This window comes from Hemitrygon akajei, chromosome 7 (genome assembly GCF_048418815.1).
Source record: "Hemitrygon akajei chromosome 7, sHemAka1.3, whole genome shotgun sequence".
NCBI classification, from domain to species: Eukaryota; Metazoa; Chordata; class Chondrichthyes; order Myliobatiformes; family Dasyatidae; genus Hemitrygon; species Hemitrygon akajei.
Window position 1 is genome coordinate 72245642 of NC_133130.1, and position 20068 is coordinate 72265709.

Genomic DNA, 20068 nt, shown 5'->3' on the forward strand with positions numbered 1-20068 from the left:
GTGAACTCTCCAGCCAGTTAATCAGCACAGATCTTTAGTACTTGGCCAGATACCCAGTCTGAGCCAGATGATTTTCATGGGTTCACCCTCCTGAAGGCTGCTCATACTTAAGCCTCAGAGACTGAAGTCATAGGATCATCAGGGGATGTAGGAGTTTGTGATGGTTCCTCCATGTTTTGATGGTCAAAGTGAACATTTAAGGCATTGAACTCAAGGGACTGGAAGTGAAGCCCTGCCATCACCTATGTTGCTTAATATAACTTTATGAGGTGATAGTATTCAAGCTCTGCCTTAACTATCAAGCATCCTTTGTTGATTCAAGTTTAGTCCGGAATTGCCACTTCGCCTGTGAGATGGCTTTCTGGAGATTGTATCTGGACCTCTCATAATTTTCTTGGTCACCTGACTTGAATGCCTCTGATCTGGCTCTCAGCAGATTGCAGATCTCATGGTTCATCCAAGGCTTCTGATTGGAGAAGACCATGACTGATACTTCCTCAAAGAATTCCAATAGATTTGTCAGGCAAGATTTTCCCATAAGAAAATCATACTGACTTCAGTCTACTTTTATCACATCCCTCCAAGTACTCTGAAATATCATCCTTAATAATGGACTGCAAAATCTTACCAACCACTGAAGTCAGGCTAACTAGTCTAGAATTTCCTGTCCTTTGCCTTCCTCCCTTTTTAAAGAGTGGAGTGACATTTGCAATTATCCAGTTCTTCAAATCCATTCCAAAATCTAGTGATTCTTGGAAGATCACTACTAATTCCTCCACAGTCTCTTTAGCTACCACTTTTGGAATCCTGGGCTATAGTCAACCTGGTCCAGGTGACAGCCACCCTCAGACCTTTAAGTTTCCCAAGCACACTGGCCTCAGTAATAGTGACTACACTCACTGACTCAAATTTCTGGCACGTTGCTGATGTCTTCCACAATACAGACTGATATAATATACTTCTTCAGCTCGTCCACCATTTCTTTACTGTCTCTCCAACATCATTTTCCAACAGTCTAATATCCACTCTTCTCTCTTTTACTTATACTTTGGTGCTAATTTGTGAACCCTGTAGAATTTTCTCTATTTCTGCACAAATATGACCTAAAATGTGATCAAATCTTCACACAAGTCATCAAACTAGATAAAGAGAATCCAAATAAATAACTAACACAAAAACATTATACTTGTTCATTTGTTTATTGAGAAAAATGATCCAATATTACACGTGAAACCCTCTTATGCTGGGTGTCTCTGGAAAACTGGCTCGTTAGCCCCTCGCTAATAGCCACCAGATTCTGCAGTGATAAACAATACCCTTCACTGGCTTCGTTCATCTAGGGTGTATATAACTTTGGTCCTGTTAAATCCATGAGGTTGGGATGTCTTGCCCACCCAAACCCCAGTTTGTATGAATGCTGTGTAATTTACTGCTCTTGTCATGAAATAACAGATTGTTCACTGCATACCATTAAAAAGTATATTTAAGAATGCTAAGTTAAGCAAACAGTTCTTAAATGAAAGAAAGAAAAAAAAGGGCTCATTAATCTTAAACAGTCAAATGTGCACTTAAGTTGGAGCTCATCTTGAACTTGTTTGTCACTCACGCACAGGATGCTCTGTCTGCGTGAAAACACACACCACATTCCCAATGTCGCTCGAAATTCATCTCGAACAAAAGGGTCTCCCACTGGAGTATTGGTTCTTCCTTCTTGAAACCATTCATCTGCGCAAAGCACCCTGTGCAACAGGGATGGCATCCTCAGCCATCTTTTACCTCCTATCCTCTTCCAGCTCCTGTCAAGAGACCTCTCTGCCTGTGTCCTCTAGAAGCTCCTCCCAAGTCTACCATCCTTATTGGTTGACTACACATTCCTAAGTTGAATAACTAAGTTTCTTATCTCAGCTCAAACCCAAACAAGCTGAGAGCAGTACAGACTGGTCTTACAGAAAACTATAATGAAATACCTATAGCACAGCGGTGAAAATCTTAACCAGGGTGTTATACATGTATCTGTTGGAAAAAGTATGGGAACCTTTGCTTTCAGTAACTAATGTGACCCCCTTGTACAGCATATAACTTCAACCAAACATCTCTGGTAACTGTTGATCAGTCCTGCACATCGGCTTGGAGGAATTTTTAAAACCGCTTCAACTCTGGGATGCTGGTGGGCTTCCTTGCATGAACTGCTTTCTTCAGGTCCTTCCAAACACATCTACAGGATTAAGGTCAGGACTTTGACCTGGCCATTTCAAAACACAAATGTTCTTTTTTAACCATTTTGTTGTTAATTTATTCTTATCTTTCAGATAATTGTCTTGCTGCATTATCCAACTTCTATTATGCTTCAGGCAATAGACTGCTACCCTAATATTTTCCAGTAAAATGTCTTGATACAATTTTAAATTCATTGTTCCCTCAATGATTGCAAACTGTCCAGGCCCTAAGGTAGCAAAACAGCCTCAAACCATGATGCTCTTTCCACCATGCTTCACAGTCAGGATGAAGTTTTGGTGTTGGTGTGCAGTGCCCTTTTCCCTCCAAACAAAGCAATGTGCATTTCTGCTAAAAAGTTCAATCTTAGTCTTATTTGTCCACAGAACATTGTCCCAGAAGTGTTGTGGAACATCCAAGGTAGTCTTGTGCAAAATTGAGATGTGCAGCAATGTTGTTTTTGGATAACAGTGGTTTCCTCCATGGTGTCCTTCCATGAACACCATTCTTGTTCAGTGTATTGCCTATAGTGGACACATGAGCAGAGACTTTAGCAAGTTCTAGAGATTTCTGCAAGTCTTTTGCTGTTACCCTTGGTTCTTTTTCACCTCCTTCAGGATTGCATGTTGTGCAATTGGTGTGATCTTTACAGGGTGCCCACTCCTAGAGAGAGTAGCAATAGTACTGAATTTCCTCCATTTGTAGACAATTTCTCTTACTGTGGACTGATGAATACTCAGGTCTTTACAAATACTTTTGTAGCCTTTTTCAGCTTCACGCATCTCTACAATTCTTCTTCTAAAGTCCTCTGAAAATTGTTTTGATCAAGACATGGTGCACAAAAACAGATCTTTCTTGAGAAGAGCAGGCTCTGTCAGTAACCTGACTTTGTGTGTCTTTTTTAAAGAGCAGGGCACCTCTACAACCCACACCTCCAATCTCACCTCATTGATTGGAACACCTGACTCCAAATAGCTTTTGTAGAAGGTATTAACACAGAGGTTCACATACTTATTCCAACAAATACATGTAAAATTTGATCATTTTTCTCAATAAATAAATGAACAAGTATAATTTTTTGTGTTATTTATTTAATTGGACTCACATTATCAAGTTTTAGGACTTATGTAAAGATCTGGTCACATTTTAGGTCATTTATGCACAAATAGTGAAAATTCAATGGGATTCACAAACTTTCGAGCATCACTGTATATCTGAAAAAGATTTTGGTATCCTCTTTTATATTATTGGCTAGCTTAACTTCATATTCCATCTTTTCTCCCCTTATGACTTTTTGTTGCCATCTGTTGCTTTTTAACAACTTTCCAATTATCTATCTTCCCACTAAATTGTATGGCCTCTTGCTTTTATAAACACAAGGGATGCTGCACATGCTGTAAATCCAGAGTGACAAACACAAATCACTGGAAGAACTCAGTAAATCAGGCAACATCCACTGAGAGGAATAAAGAGTCGACTTTTCAGGCCGAGATCCTTCATCAAGACTGGAAATGAAGTGGGAAGAAGCCAGAATAAGGTGGTGGGGCAGAGGGCAAGGAGTACTAGCTGGAAGGTGATAGGTGATGCCAGGTGAGGGGGAATGAAGTGAGAAGCTGGGAGATGATAGATGTAAAAGGTAAAGGGCTGAAGAAGGAGGAATCTGATAGGAGAGGAGAATGTACCAAAGGATAAAGAGGAGGAGGAGAGCACCAGAGGGAGGTTTAGGCAAGTGAGGAGAAGGGGTAAAAAGTGAGCCAGAATAGGGAATGGAAAAGGAGAGAAGGAGGAAGATGGAGAAATTACTGGAAGTTAGAGAAATAGATATTAATGCCGTCATATTAGAGTCTTTCCAATATGGAGTACAAGGAGTTGATCTTCCAGCCTGAGGCCATGTACAGACATGTACAGACATGTCAGAATGGGAATGGGGATTGAAATTAAAATGGTTGGCCACTGGGAAATCCTCCCTGTTGCAGATGTAGCAAAGGTGCTCGACAAAATGGTCCTTTAATCTATGCTGGGTATCATTGACGTACAGGTGGCCACACTGGGAACAATGGATACAGTAGATGCCCCCCGACAATCTTGCAGCTGAAGTGGTGCCTTACCTGGAAGGACTGTTGGGGCCCTGAATGGTGGAGAGAGAGGAGGTGAATGGGCAGGTGTAGTACTTGTTCCACTTGTAGGGGTAAGCACCAGGAGCGAGAATAGTGGGGAGGGAAGGAAGGACAAGGAAATCATGGAGAGAGTGACCCCTGCGGAAAGTGGAGAATGCTGGGGAGTTAATAATATGTTTAGTGGTAGGATCCCACTGAAGATAGTGGATGTTAAAGAGAATGATTTGCTGGATGTGGGTGCTCATGGAATGATAGGCAAATACAAGAGGAACTCTATCGCTGCTAAGACAGGGAAAGATGGGGTGAGGGTGGACGTTCAGGAAATGGAAGAGATGCAGATGAGGGCAGCATCAATGGTAGAGGAAGGGAAACACTGTTCTTTGAAGAAAAAGGACATTTCTGATGTTCTGATGAGAGGCATTGATTTGTGTGGATAGTCAAGAGGCTTTTTCCCAGGGCTGAAATGGCTGCCACAAAAGGGCACAGGTTTAAGGTGCTGGGGAGTAGGTACAGAGGAGATGTCAGGGGTAAGTTTTTTTAAATGCAGAGAGTAGTGAGTGCGTGGAACGGGCTGCCGGCAACAGGGCCTTTTAAGAGACTTTTGGCTAGGTACATGGAGCTTAGAAAAGTAGAGGGTTATGGGTAACTGTAGTAATTTCTAAGGTAGAGACATGTTCGGCACAACTTTGTGGGCCAAAAAGCCTGTATTGTGCTGTAGGTTTTCTATGCTTCTATGTTTCTATGAAATAAAAGCCTCATCCTGGGAACAGAAACAGTGGAGACAGAGAAATTGAGAGAAGGCAATGGCATTTTTACAAGTGACAGGTTGGGAAGAGGCATAGTCAAGATAGCTGTGAAAATCAGTAGGTTTATAAAATATATAACAATATATGTCTGTGCAGAGATGGAGACAGAGATATTGAGAAAGGAGAGAAAGGTGTCAGAAATAGACCAAGTGAATTTGAGGGCAGGGTGAAATTGCAGGCAAAGTTGATGCAATTGATGAGCTCAGCATTGGTACATGAAGCAGTACAAAGGTAGTCATTAATGTAGCACAGAACCAGTTGGGGAGCGTTACCAGTGAATGGTTGGAACATGGACTGTTCCACCTAGCCAACGAAAATGAAGGTGTAGCTGGGGTCCATGGCTTCACCTTGAGTTTGGAGAAAATGGGAGGAGCAAAAGAAAAATTGTCAAATGTGAGGACCAGTTCCATCAGACTGAGGAGAATGGTGGTGGAAGGGATGTGGTTAGGTCCGTTGTTTAGAAAGAAAGAGAGCTTTAAGGCTTTCTTGAAGGGGGATAAAAGTATATAGGGACTGAACATGTGTAGTGAAAATTAGGCAATCAGAGTAGGGAAAATTGTTGAAGAGATCGACAACATGTGAATTGGTTGTAAGCGGGAAGGAGCTTCTTACTTCATACCCCCTCTCCCACACACCTACCTTCCCCCTCAACTAGCTTCACCTATCACCTTCCATGTTTGTATTCCTTCCTCTCTCCCTACCTCCTTACCTCTTCCTTTCCAAGGGCCTCGGAAGAAAAATGCCAACTTTGAAAACTTTTCCATAGATGCTGCCTGACCTGCTGAGTGCCTCCAGCATTCTACGTGAGTTACTTCAGTTTTTATGTCATCTTTTAACTTCTCTTCCTCACCATGGTTGCCTCACCTCCCTTTAGAATGCTTCTTCTTATAGTCACTGCTGCTCTGCTGTTATCCCTGCTCGTGTCCTCTTTCTCTCAACTTTAGCCAACTCCTCTCTCATAGTTCTGTAGCTCCTTCTACTCCATTGTAATACTGATACATATGACTTTAGTTTCTCCCTCTTAAATTGCAGGGTGAAGTCTATCATATTATGATCCCTGTCTCCTTAGGGTTCCTTTACTTTAAGCTCCCTAATCAAATCTGTTTCATTACAAACACCCATTTCAGAATTTCCCCTTCCCTAGTGGACTTAACCATAAGCTGCTTTAAAAACCCATCACATAGGCATTCAACAAATTCCTTCTCTTGGGATTCAGCACCAACCTGATTTTCCCAATCTACCTGCATACTGAAATCCCCTATGACCATCATAACACTGTGCTTTTTACATGCCTGCATCTTCTGAATTACTCACACAAACTCCAACCATCGCTTCTATTTGCATAGTCTCACTCCCCTGACAAACACACTCTTCTTTTTATGCTTTTATTTACCCCCGAAGTTTTGGCTTGGAAGAAGCATGCTGTGAGATCTGTAAGTACCATTAGCTTTGTCTATCCAAACTCACTGTGGCATTCTGGTGCTGGAACTTTGGAAAGAAGGACCAGACTTGCAACATACAGTATGTTAAATTTTACTTTTATCATTCATTAAACATGAGACAAACTAATGGTTAAAAGTCAGTCTTTGAATTTACACTTCAGCTATTTTGTTTGAAAAATAATAGCAGAAACTTTTAATTTGCAAGAGTGACATATTGAAAATTTTAGTTTCGTAAACATGTACCAGCTCTGCATTTCAAGTAAAACAGTTATACCTCTTCAGAGGATGTATAAGAACTATCAAGTACCTTAGACCAAAAGGTGTCAACTAAATCAGTCATAAAACAAGGTAAAAATCCCATTGTTTAAAGTATTATCTGCAAATACAAAATAGGCCTAAGGTTGGGTTTAAGAAAAGGTCAAGAATAGTTCTTTCGCGTCATTTTGGTCAATTTCCTAAGGACAGTGTGTGCCATCAGTACATCTGCCTGTTGCTTGTTTGAAGTTGTGTTTGATACTGTTCTTATTTTGAATGTACAAATACAAACAAAAGTACAGATCCATACCTGACATAGAAAAGTAAGAGAATTACTCACCATGAACAGGTCTCGTGAACCAATATCTACTGCCAATAGAAAAGCCTTCTCAAACCTCTGGTACCTGTCAAAGTACAGTAAACTGTTAAAAAAGATTCCTGTGAAAAATGTAATCAATACTCACCATGATACAATTGACTAGAGAACAGTTTCACATTTCATGAAAAGTATATTGTGTCCATTATGTTATACATATGCAATAATATTGTACTTTAGTATTAATAAAAAGGGAGTGACCCACTAAACATATGCTAAATTTTAAATTTTTGTGCAAAAATCATGGGAATATATATTTAATAGGAGGTCAAGACAGCATCACTTTTACATCTAAAATTCTTAAATTTGGTGGGCACACAGATAGTGGTACAGTTTGAACAGAATAAAGAAATTAATGCATTTTGCTCAGATATTTATAATGAAAATGGGGAATACTTATCAACTCTTTATGAAATGGGACATCAAAATAAATTACTTGAGAATTTCTGTTTTATGTGATAAAATTCAAAATTACCCCAAGAGTCGAAACCAAACATAGCTTTCAGGTAAATCAAAAGAAGAGGACAAAATTTAAGTTCAGTATCTAGACATTAGGGATCAAAAGCTCTAGAAAATACATCCTGGTACAAGTTATATTAATAACACTGCCCAACAAGTTCATTCAGGCACTTTAATTCATTCTGCGTGCTATAGTTCCTGGGGAGATGTTGGATTGGGTAGCTGGAGGGAGACTTCAAAAGAAGCAAGTGACGGCAATCAGAACATTCTGCGTGCCAGAGTTCCCGAGGAGAGGTTGTATTGTTCATAATTAGGCACTTGACAGCTCCATAGCAAAGAAAGCCCAGCAGCATCTCTACTTTTTGCGAAGGCTGAGGAAAGTCCATCTCCCACCCCCCATCCTCATCACATTCTACAGGGGTTGTATTGAGAGCATCCTGAGCAACTGCATCACTGCCTGGTTCGGAAATTGCACCATCTCAGATCGCAAGACCCTGCAGCGGATAGTGAGGTCAGCTGAGAAGATCATCGGGGTCTCCTTTCCTGCCATAATTTACACTACACACTGCATCCGCAAAGGAAACAGCATTATGAAGGACCCATGCACCCCTCATACAATCTCTTCTCCCTCTTGCTGTCTGGGAAAAGGCTCCGAAGCATTTGGGCTGTCACAACCAGACTACGTAACAGTTTCTTCCCCCAAGCTATCAGACTCCTCAATACCCGAAGCCTGGACTGACACCTTGCCCTACTGTCCTGTTTATTATTTATTGTAATGCCTGCACTGTTTTTGTGCACTTTATGCAGTCCAGTGTAGGTCTGTAGTCTAGTGTAGCTTTCTCTGTGTTTTTTATAATTATTATTATGTAGTTCAGTCTAGTTTTTGTACTGTGTCATGTAACACCATGGTCCTGAAAAACGTTGTCTCATTTTTACTATGCACTGTACCAGCAGTTATGGTCGAAATGACAATAAAAGTTGACTTGACTTGACTAAAAAGAAGTTAAGTTTAAACAGAGCGACCATTGTGGGAGTGGGCCAGTGTTAGAGTGGGTAGCTCAGGCTCTAGATCATATAGTCTTCAGTGAGGAGGCTGTAGGTAGATTTTTTCATTAAGGTTTTCTTCTTTTCTTATTACACAGTTAGAGCAGTGGGGAGGCAGGCAGGATAGTGGAATGCTCCTTTTGCTGGATGTGAGAAAGCAGGGAGATTTCCAGTGTCCCTGATGACTATACCTGCACGTAGTGCATCCAGCTTCAGCTTCCTTCAGACTGTGTTAAGGAATTGGAGCTGGAGCAGGATGGGAAAGGGTTGGTCGACAGGACATACAGGGTGGTAGTTCCACCCAAGGTGTAGGACACAGATAACTGGGTGATTGTTAGGAGGGGGAAAGGGGATAGGCAGACACTGCAGAGTACCACCATGGCCACTCCCCTCAACAACAGATTTGGATACTGTGAGATGGATGACGTAGCAGAAGAAAGCCACAGCGGTCAGGCCTCTAGCTCTGGCTCAGAAGAGGAGGGTTGAGAAGACAAGTGTAGTAGCGATAGGGGATTCCGTATTTAGAGGAGCAGACAGGAGATTCTATGGACTTGAAAGAGATACCCAGATTTATGTTGCCTCCCAGGTGCCAGGGTCAGGAATGCCTCAAATCAGCAGCCCTTCTGAAGGCAGCGACACGAACCAACGACCTCTCTGAGGGCAGAGCCATGAACCAGCAGCCTCTACGAGGGCAGCGACACGAACCAGTAGCCCTTCCAAGGGCAGCAACACAAACCAGTGGACCTTCCAACGGCAGCGACACAAACCAGCAGCCCTTCCGAGGGCAGCAACACGACCCAGCAGACCCTCCGAGGGCAGCGACATGAGCCAGCAGCCCTTCCGAGGGCAGTAACACGAACCAGTGGACCATCTGACAGCAGCGACATGAACCAGCAGCCCCTCCGAGGGCAGCAACACAAACTGGTGGCCCCTTTGAGGGCAGCAACACAAACCAGTGGCCCTTCTGAGAGAACAACTTGAACCAGTGGCCTCTCCAAGAACCGCTTGCTCTCCTCCACGTTTGCCTTGATGTTTCAATTTTCGTCAACACTTTAATCAGTAAGAAGCAGAGTCGATCAAAGCCCCTCATCTCATCTCTGAGCTTCTCCTTGTGGTAGCTCATGCTCACATTTTTCCCCTGGAGTTTTTCTTGGGGCAGTGGAGTGATAGCTCACTTAATTGAACTACAGACTGTAAGTCACAGGCTCCAACAATTTCAAAAACAAAATTAAGATAAAAAGAATAAGTAGAAGATATTAAAAAACTGAAATGATTGACTATCTGGAAAATGTCACCTGAAGAATCGTTGGTAGGGTGCCATGTTGACTGGAAGATTAGGTAGAAAGCTGAAAAGCAGGACCTCCAGAGAGTATTCTCTGGATAGCTGCCTGTGCCACACGCCAGTGAGGGTAACAATAGGATGACTTAGCAGATGAATGTGTGGCTGAGGAATTGGTGCAAGGGGCAGGATTTCAGATTTCTGGATCTCTTCCAGAGAAGGCATAACCTGTATAAAAAAGACAGGTTACACCTAAACTCAAGGGGAACCAATAATCTTGTGGGCAGGTTTGCCAAAGCTGTTTGAGAGCATTTAAACTACCTTGGCGGGGGATGGCAACCACAGTGATAGGGCTGAGGATGGGGCAGTTGGTATACAAAAGATGCAGAATTACTTAGAGATATAGCACAGCAACAGGCCCTTATGGCCCAAGGAGCTTGCACCGCCCAATTACACACATGTGACCAATTAACCTACTAACCCTTATACCTTTAGAGTGTGGGAGGATCTGGAGGAAACGCCTATGGTCACGGAATGAACATATAATGTCCTTAAACAGAGCAGTGGGAATCGAACCCAGGTTACTAGCTATGCTTCTGTGCCATTCCAAAGACCTAATGCCAGAAGTGGGATTCGACTCCACGTGGATGTAATGTCCATTGGATCTTACATCCAGTGCCCTAACCACTTGTGTATCCTGGAGGTACATAGGATATCACCCACATAGAGAAACAACAGCAAGAACATGAAACCCCAAATCCCCCAGCCTGCCAATCAGCAACAAGAAAGAATGGGGAAGAACATGAAAAAAAACATGGACTGAAAAAGGCCATATGAACTACAGTTAGTTTGCACTACAGTCCCAACAATAAATCTCAGAATTTCGATAATGTCTCTGAAAGTATCATGATCTGAGGGAATAGAGAAAGTTGTTTTTCTCTGCTTTTTTGTCAAGCTTCTTCAATGCTCCTAGGGTTACTTTTTTTCTAGTCATAGGGCACTACAGCACAGAAGCAGGCCCATCTAGTCATGCCATATGTGAAAGGCTTTAATGATGTAACCACAGAAAACTGAGTGCTTGATTAGTCAGTATTCATGTATCTGTTACAATTAAATTTCTGTGAACAATGACTCATCAGTATGTTAATAGTGGAGGATTCTCTGATGGCAGTGCAACTGAATATCAAGAAAAAGTGACTGGACTCTCTCTGAAAGATGGTCATTGCCTGATACTTAAATGCTGTGAACACTGTCACTTGTTACAAAGAGCAAGCACATAAAGTATTTATTTTTGACAAATTACACAGCATTTTTTAAAGCCATTCTTACTCTTAAGGAATAGACTATCTTTTAGTATTTGCAGTGGGATGTTTTGAGCAGCTAATATGCTGGTTAATCAGCACTTTACAGTAAGCTACTACCACATGCTATTTCACACATTGCTTTATCCTCAAGCTATAAATTATGGTGGTGTGAAAGGATGACTGACACCTGAAAGTGCCAAGTTAAAATCCTGAAATGATATAAAATGATTTGGGGAAAGAATCAATTGGAAAACCCTGAAAAAAAAACTAAACAAATAATGTGATTGAATTTCTCACTATTAATTTTAGATTTACTAAATTCATAAGTATAAAAATTACACCATAGAATGAACAAATAGTAAATACATTGTGTGTGTTGAACTTCTGATATTTAAAAACATCAGTACAAACTGAAACTCACTTTGTAACTGCTAAAGGGAAAGGCAAAGGCCAGGCTGCTATCTAGTTGGGAATCTGTGGACTGAAAGGCCAAGTAAACAATAAAATTCCCACATATGGTTGAAAGTAGTTGAGGTGAATCATATAAAACAATGTACAAGGAAGCAGGAAATAGAAAATTATGCTGAAAGGGTTAAATAATGTAGGGTCTTGTGGAGTACAAAGACCAGCATAGACCAGGTAAAACAATCTATTTCTACACAAACATGAAGGATACATTAAATTTTCTATAAACTGTACAATATTTGTGAAAATAAAAATAAAGCACACTTAGTAAGGATATGCCATCATCACTCACCTGAGTAAATGATGAAAGAAGCGTCTTGCATATTGGCTGATTGGATCCCTGTATTCTAACACAGTTGTGTCAGATAAAGGTCTTGTGGGGGCATAAAATGTTCCAAGAGCTGCCTCAAGTTGTGCTGCAAAATTAACACCTCATCTTAAAAGGAACGTAGCAAGAAGTCAAATTGTTGCATTGATTTTGGGCTTAAAACCCACATACACAAGATAAAAGCTCAATTAAATATTATTAAAGTATATTGATAAATTCAACAAATTCTACAGATGTATGATGTATCATAGCTTGTTATGGAAACACCAATATCCTTGAATAGAAAAGCCTACAAAAGGTAGTGGATTATGGCCCAGTCCATCACGGATAAAGTCTTCCCCACCATTGAGCACACCTGCAGAAAGCACTGTTGCAGGAAAGCAGCATCTATTATCAGGGACCCCCACCACCTAGGTCATGCTCTCTCCTCACTGCTGTCATCTAGAAGAGAGCATAGGAGCCTCAGGACTTATACCACCAAGTTGAGGAACAGCTGTTACCCCTAAACCATCAGGCTCTTGTACCAAAGGGGATAACTTCACTCAAATACACTTGCCCCATCATTGAAATGTTCCCACAACCAATGGACTCACTCTCAAGGACCCTTCATCTCATGTTCTCCATATATTATTACCTAAATATTCATTATTATTTCTTTCTTTTTGTATTTGCTTGCCAATAATATGAAAACTGGCAGAAGGACATGTTCTGATAAGGACATTTTGATTCTGCATTCAGGGTTCCGTGGAATTGGCACAGAAGATTTGAGGCCAGCATAGATCAGCTATGACAGCAGTTCCCAAACATTTTTAGGTTACCATCCCCTTAGTTCTCAGAACACATCTCCTCCCTTTCTGGCCATTACATAAAAACTATGAAAAATTTTGATTTATGATGCATAGTGAAAGAAAATGAAAACTGCAGATTCAAAGCAGTGACAAATAATTGCAAAAATATTCAAATCTATTTAAATATACAAATAAAATAATTTATTTAATTATAGTAGAAACAATTTTCATCAACAATTTTAGATCATACATTTATTGTCCAACTATTCACTGCTTTGTTGTTTTTTCATCTTTCAATGAGATGGATGGGCTTGGTGTTGTGATATTAGCTTCTCAACATCAGGCTGAATGTCTCAGATCCCATGTTCAGTAATTTGCAGCCTATTTCATTGAAAGAAGTTGGGCGACTGCACTGAAACCTTGCTCCACTAAAAATGATGCTGTAAAGGCAATAAAGAACATCTTGATCTTTTTCCATAGTGCAGGATAGTGCTCAGAAATTTGTTTCTGCAACCAAAAGTCCTGATACAATTTTTTGAACCTCTGCACCAGAGGTAATTTTGTAGTGGGATCTATTCTTCCTCTACCTTCCCTGCTAATTTCTCATCACAAGTGTTCAGAAATAGATTTATTAACCAATCTGTAATTTGGATCAAGAGAATATCCTGAAATCTCTGATGTCTTTATGCAGCCCGCCCAGGTGGGCACAGAATAACTGAAGATCATCATCCAGTATTCTTTCTTTCTCTTCCATCTCAAAGAAGCTTGGAAATTGGAAAAGGTTGTGACAACCAATGCTGTACTTAAATAACTTGGACAGAGATATGGTAACAAATGATTTGATTTAGGTAAGATTCACATAATTTCCTTGCAAATGAAGACTGATTTCAGTAAATTTTGTGAATAATTCTGAAAGATCAGCAATGTCATGTCTAATATTCTTGAGCTGATTACTGAATTAAGTCTTCCAAGTCTTCAAAGATTTTTTTTCAGTTTACAAGAATTCATAAATGCATCCCAGGCAGCTTCTTTTGAGAGCCACCTGGTGTCTGTGTGCAACAACAAACTTTCAAACTGTTCATCTTTCTCAATACAAAGCTCTAACCATAGTCGAGAATGGAGAGCATAGGACTTGATTTTATTTACTGCTGTGATAACAGTACTTAATGATTTGTGCAGCCGATCACTTAGGTATTTTGTGACAAGATATTGTCTGTGAATTACACTATGAATAGTAAATAAAGCTTTTTTCAAGAACGTAATATAACCCATGGTGGTGTCCAGTCATTAATGATGCTCCATCTGTTGCACAAGCAACAATGTTGATGAGTGGAGTATCCTTCTCTTTGAAAAATTGCTCAACAATCCAAAATATTGACTTCCTCTTCATATCCGTTTCTAGTCTCTTTGCAAATAACGACTCTTGAACTATGTTTTCACCTTTTATGAAGTGAACATAACAAAGAAGCAAAGATTTGTTGGCTGACAAAATTCACTCTTCCAACTGCAGAGCAAATTCTGTTGCACAATGTGTCTTCCACATTCTCAGACATTGATTCAATTCATCTTTAAACAGAGTTGTCGCTGAGTAGAATGGCTTTAATTATTTGCTCTGGTGACATGCAAAACTGTACTCAGAAACTCCCTTCTGCCTGCTGAATCAGTTCTTCTCCAATTGTCCAGAGTTTTCTAGATTTAGCAATGAGCAATGAAATATTGTATGAAGGACATAAACCATCACTGTTTTGTTGTGAAGTTCTAGCAAACATGTTTTGAAATATTTTCTGCTTCTGAAAATTTTTGCGAAGTGGCTGAAAATAAGCCAAGTTCTTGTTTGCTTAATCAGTGTATTCTCTTCAAATGTTGAAGGAGCTTGGACTGTTCTATCGCCACATTTGAAAAAACTTGCTCACATAACAATGGCCATTCAATGAGAACTTGATTGGTTTTCTACCTCAACAGCATTGTTCTTCCCTATGTGTTAAATTCTCTAATCCATCAACTTCTGCAAACAATGAACAAGCCTCCAAAGTGTTTTGAGGGACAGGACTCCAAATATTCATTACTTTCTGAGTAATAACATATTTCATGATCTCACTCCAAACCCATTATTTAAGTTAATGACCACAGTATAAAATACATTTCTTTATCCAGTGAAATCTTGACATCCTTTCCCCCTTGCATCACCAGCATCTACCCTGTTGAGCACACTTAAGAATTTTGTATGCCTTTAAAAGATCACTTGTCATTCATCTATACCATAGAGAACTGAAGTCTATCCCAGTGTTTTCCAACCTTTTTTAACCCAACACCCCTACTAAATACTTGCCAATGCCCTTCTTAGACACAATATATTTTTTGACACCCCCAACATGTCTACAATATGCTAACAGGAGGAAAATGATTCTGCTTTAAATTTTTATTTGTCTTTAAGCATAGTTTATACAGTATTTATGTATAAATACTGTGTAATACTGTATAAATGTACAACGCTTTAGATATCAATGTGATCCTTGACACAAAGTACACTGCAGATGCTGGGGTCAAAGCAACATGTACAACAAACTGGAAGAACTCAGCAGGTCGGGCAGCATCCATGGAAATGAACAGTCAACGTTTCCGGCCGAGACGTGACTTGGGTCCTGACAAAGGGTCTCGGCCCAAAACGTTGACCGCTCGTTTCCACGGATGCTACCTGACCTGCTGAGTTCCTCCAGCTTGTTGCACGTGTTGATGTGATCCTTGAGCTTGATGGTTTTTAGTAACAGTTGAAATATCTGGTTCAAGTTGTGACAGCAAAAGCCTTAAGTCCCCAAACGTAATAATGTCTAAGCAGTTTCTGTTTTTTGTGAGTATGCAGTTCGCTGCACTGAAGCCTTGTTCAACAAGATAGGAGGATGGAAATGCAATGAAGAACAGTTTGGCTCTCTTCCAACAACCAGGAAACTTTGTAATGACATTGTAGCCACATACCACAAAGGCTGACATTTTTGAAAAACATTTTTGCTTCTTCATTATTCTGAATTTCGGTAATTTCTGCTTGCAAGCTCTCTTCCTGTTTTTCCACCTTGCAAGGAAATGGGTTGATTACTCAATCCGGAATTTCCAGATTGTTCAAATTCTTGAATCAATTCTGAAAATCCTTCTCCAATGACTGCAGTGTAAGCAGTATCTTTGCAAATCACTGTCTGTGAAAAAGAGTGCCAAACTTTCCACGCAGGGAAACTGTGAGAACATTCTTCTCCCAATGTTTCACTTACGTATTTCCAATTTTCCAACATAAGTGGACACTGTACTTTTTTCCTGGATTATATTGAAATTCTCACCTGGCAGTTTTATATTTAGAATGTTCATTTTGTCATACAGATCGGCTAGGTGTGCCACATCTCCAAGTAGAAGTTCAATCTTGTTTCCCAAGCTCTTATCAACTTTGAGCAAAAATTGAACCAGTGCCAAAAAGATCAAAGAAACATTTTAAGCAGCCACCTTTTGACAGCCAACAAACTTCAGTGTGAAGAAGCAAGCATTCAAACTCTTCATCGTTATCTTGGCATAGCTGGCAAAATATTGTGCTATTTAATGGACGAGCTTTAATTTTGTTGATAGCAGATATTACAAGAGTCATGCTTGAAAAAAAGTCTTTGGCTGAGGTTTTTGGCTGTGAGATGTTGATGATGAGTTACACAATGGGTTGCAAACAGACAGAATTCCTTTTTAATAAATGACACTAAACCAGCATGACAACCTGTCATAAACGGTACTCCATTTGTTGCACAACAAATCATGTTCCTTATCAGAATATTTTTATCCCTTATAGACATTTTGAGCTCATCATAGATTGATTCTCCATTGATAATTGTTTTTAACCAAAGGGAATCACTTCATGAACTTTTCCATTTTTGATAAACTGTACATATGCTATTAGCAATGCCTCACTGTCTCACACAGTTGACTCATCCAGTTATATCCCAAATTCTGTTTTTTGTAGCTCTGTGCATATTTGATACTCAATGCCTTCACTCATTTTGTCAATATGACGAGCTACAGAGTCATTACTGAGAGGAATTGATTTTAAAATACTGGTATCAATTTTGAGAACAATGGTGAGCACTTCTAATTCAGCATTAATCTTTCACCAATTGTATGAGATTTTCCACACTTTGGTATCACTTTGGAAATGTTATAAGAAGCAATGAAACCACTGTCAACGTTATTTTTAGCTTTCTTGGCAAATGACTTGAGTGTGCAACACTTTTCAAACGCTTCTTTCATCTTCTGGAATGAAGAAATACCAGAGGGTGTCTTTTACGGAAGTGTTCCTGCAATCATGATGGTTTCATGGCTTTGGTATAGAGCTGGAATGTTAGTCAGGATAGAACTGGTGTTTGGCAAGCTACTTTTATACTATTCTAGTTAGCACGATTGACCAATCACGTAAAGTCTTATAATCCCCACAGATGGTTCTTGACCGCACATATGAAGCCGAGGTCACATTGAACACATCTAGAGGAATCCTCAGAGTTGACAGGATTGGCTCCATTTCTCCATTTGGTTCCTGCCAGCACTGCATTGCTGTGCGTGCGACCTGTTTTCAATAGATCTGTAGAGGAAGTTGAGAAGGTGTACTTGATTTATCAACTGTTAAATTGCATGAACTTGTTCCGTGCTACAAGTCAAGGGGAACTGTTGGCATGCTGGTAGCTAATTTATGCATCCTTAGTAACGTCTGTTCGATTGGTAAGGTTGGATGAGATTGCCGAGTTTCAGATGCATTGTGATAATGAGTGCCCACTGCCTGCAGAGTTATGGTCCTTTCTATGCTCCAGTACCTCATCCTTTTTTTTGGAAGTGCCTGCTCTACTAATGGTCAATCAAGTCTTATGCCTCAGGTTAGGGTGCTGCTTACCATTCTCCCCCCCCCCCCCCAACAATTTCTATTTCCCCAAACACCCACTTAGGACACATAACTGCCCCATTGCTATCTTCCAAAGCAGTACTCAATCAACAAATTCACATTCAAAAGGCAAGTTTTGTAAAAAAAAAATTATCTGAGGAGCCAAAAGCTGAGCTACCTTTCAGTGCAACACCTCTCCTCATTACTAATCCTCTTTCTCTTGTGCTCCCTTCAATCACACATCCCAGTCACTTTCCAGCCTTCCAACAGGGTCTATCTTCAGATCATACACTATAATAAATACACTGCTAATTGCACTGCCACATAATTGAGAATACCTCTGCTGTAGTTGTGCAATATCAAGACTTGAGTCAGCTCTTGATCTGGAAATGTTTCAGTTTTTAAAATATTATTTTTGTGTTCAAATCCCTCCATGGTTTCATTCCTCCCTGTTTTATGATTCTGTGAAAAGTGGTAGGAATATTGCCATTTCTCAGGTCAAGTCACTTAGATTTATAGAATGAAAGTCTCCAGACAGTACTATGAGGACTAGGTAATCTCTATCAAAACAGAGACAAATCTTATTTTATGCAAAGAGAAACCAAACAACAGAATTAATAGCAGCATTTTCCAATGATTAAATTATCATCTCGTGCATTCTTACATTCTCTTTCTGATGTTAGTTTCTGTTTAAGGAGATGATCCACAATAGCAATGAGACAATTGTAGCACTGTAGGCCCGCAGTGTTCCAATTCATGCCAAGCAAAACGTTAATAGCTTCCTCAATTTGTTCATAACGAATATATTGGCAAATAAGTTCAGTGGGACCCAGCTGTGGTTTCGATAAGACACCTGTCACAGGAAGGAAATTCACCACTCAGTAATTTCAATACATAATGTTAAATTGAAGAAAACTGTTAAGTTAAATACTACTGGATCTGGTCAAATGTTAGCCAGTCTCTTAACAATGAGATCACTAACAGTGTAAATTATTTAGAAGTCTAGTGATGCTGAAAATTCATTTGATCTTAGTAACAAAGGGTAACTAATCAGCACATTGGTAACCTTGCAACTGTACAGAAGAACAATATTCACTGGTGCATGATTCTCAGTTAGATATGACATAACAATGCAAAAAGTCTGCAGAAAAGTTCTGTAGTTACGTTATCTAAAACATTTAAAACAATTGCGTACTGGTAACCTCAAGTGTGAGAGTTGCTGATTGTGGATGTCATTCCTGGTGTTCACCTTTTGTGGGTGGTGAGCTTCCAAATGACTGACTGACAAGGGGAGAATGAAGTGACAGACAACTCATTGCCTAATTGATTTAAGAACAGTGCCCAGGGAAGCAGTCCAATTAAAATTACAAGCAGGCAATTAGCAGCTAAACTGTAAATCCTCATGTGAAGCCTGCTGGCAATAAAAGTAAAATGAATCATGCTTGCAAAATGAAGTAAAATCTGCACATTTCTTGGAAACAGGCATGAGCCAAAACACTGGGGAGGGCAGAGAAAACTATGCAGACATCTAGAGGAAGCAGTATGCCTCACAGGTAACCAGGTGATTTATCAGTTTTCTAATGTGCAGCATCTAGAAACATGCAACTATAATTAAGTGTGTGTTTGAACACCATTCAGCTGTAAACTGCAGCCTTCGGCAAAGCAAAGTCAGAGCAACCTGATTAAAAAAGTTAATTTTTTCAAAATGAATTTAAAAGTAATGAAAGATGGCAATACAACTCTTGTACATCCGAATAATTGGATGGAGTAAATTGGACCTGTTCATGTTTTGTTCAGAAGTTCAAACCGTATAGGCATTGCAAAAGTGTAGTTTAAGTTTCTTGGGATTCAATTGTACTGTGATATCCTGTTGTTCGTAAAGATTGTTTTTCGTTTCTGTGTATTATGTATTTAATTAATTGTGAAACTATTAAAATATTTTAAACATTGTACACAGGATGGACACTCAATTGAGATATATTTTCTCCTTTCCACACCTGACGAGTTTTGCCCTTTGGCAATCATTTTGCAGAAATCATATTTACATTGAGATCTGAAATTTGCAGTTAGCCTGCCAAATCACCATATACTGTGAATTTAACTATCAAATTTGTGAAACATTCCTTTTGACATTGACTTGTTTGCATCTTAAATGTCAATGCTCTAGCACAATAGAGTGTTCATTGTCCTCAAATATTCTACTGATTTTTATGTACCAGGAGCATCACATTACCTAAACTGCCTATCCCTTTATCCATCCATCCAACTTCACCTGAAATTTTAATACAATTCTTGAC

At 39.8% G+C, this 20068-nt stretch overlaps 1 protein-coding gene across 4 annotated transcripts in view; it reads right to left on the bottom strand.

Moving 5' to 3' along the window:
- wdpcp (WD repeat containing planar cell polarity effector) overlaps window positions 1–20068 on the bottom strand; it is a 179791-nt gene that overhangs the window by 72352 nt on the left and 87371 nt on the right. For all 4 annotated transcript variants that reach the window (XM_073051201.1, XM_073051202.1, XM_073051199.1 and 1 more), the window contains 3 exons: window positions 18436–18624; window positions 12054–12177; window positions 7175–7238 (listed from right to left, as the gene is read on the bottom strand). In XM_073051201.1, coding sequence (XP_072907302.1) covers window positions 7175–7238; window positions 12054–12177; window positions 18436–18624 — 377 coding nt within the window. The remainder of the gene's footprint in view (window positions 1–7174; window positions 7239–12053; window positions 12178–18435; window positions 18625–20068) is intronic.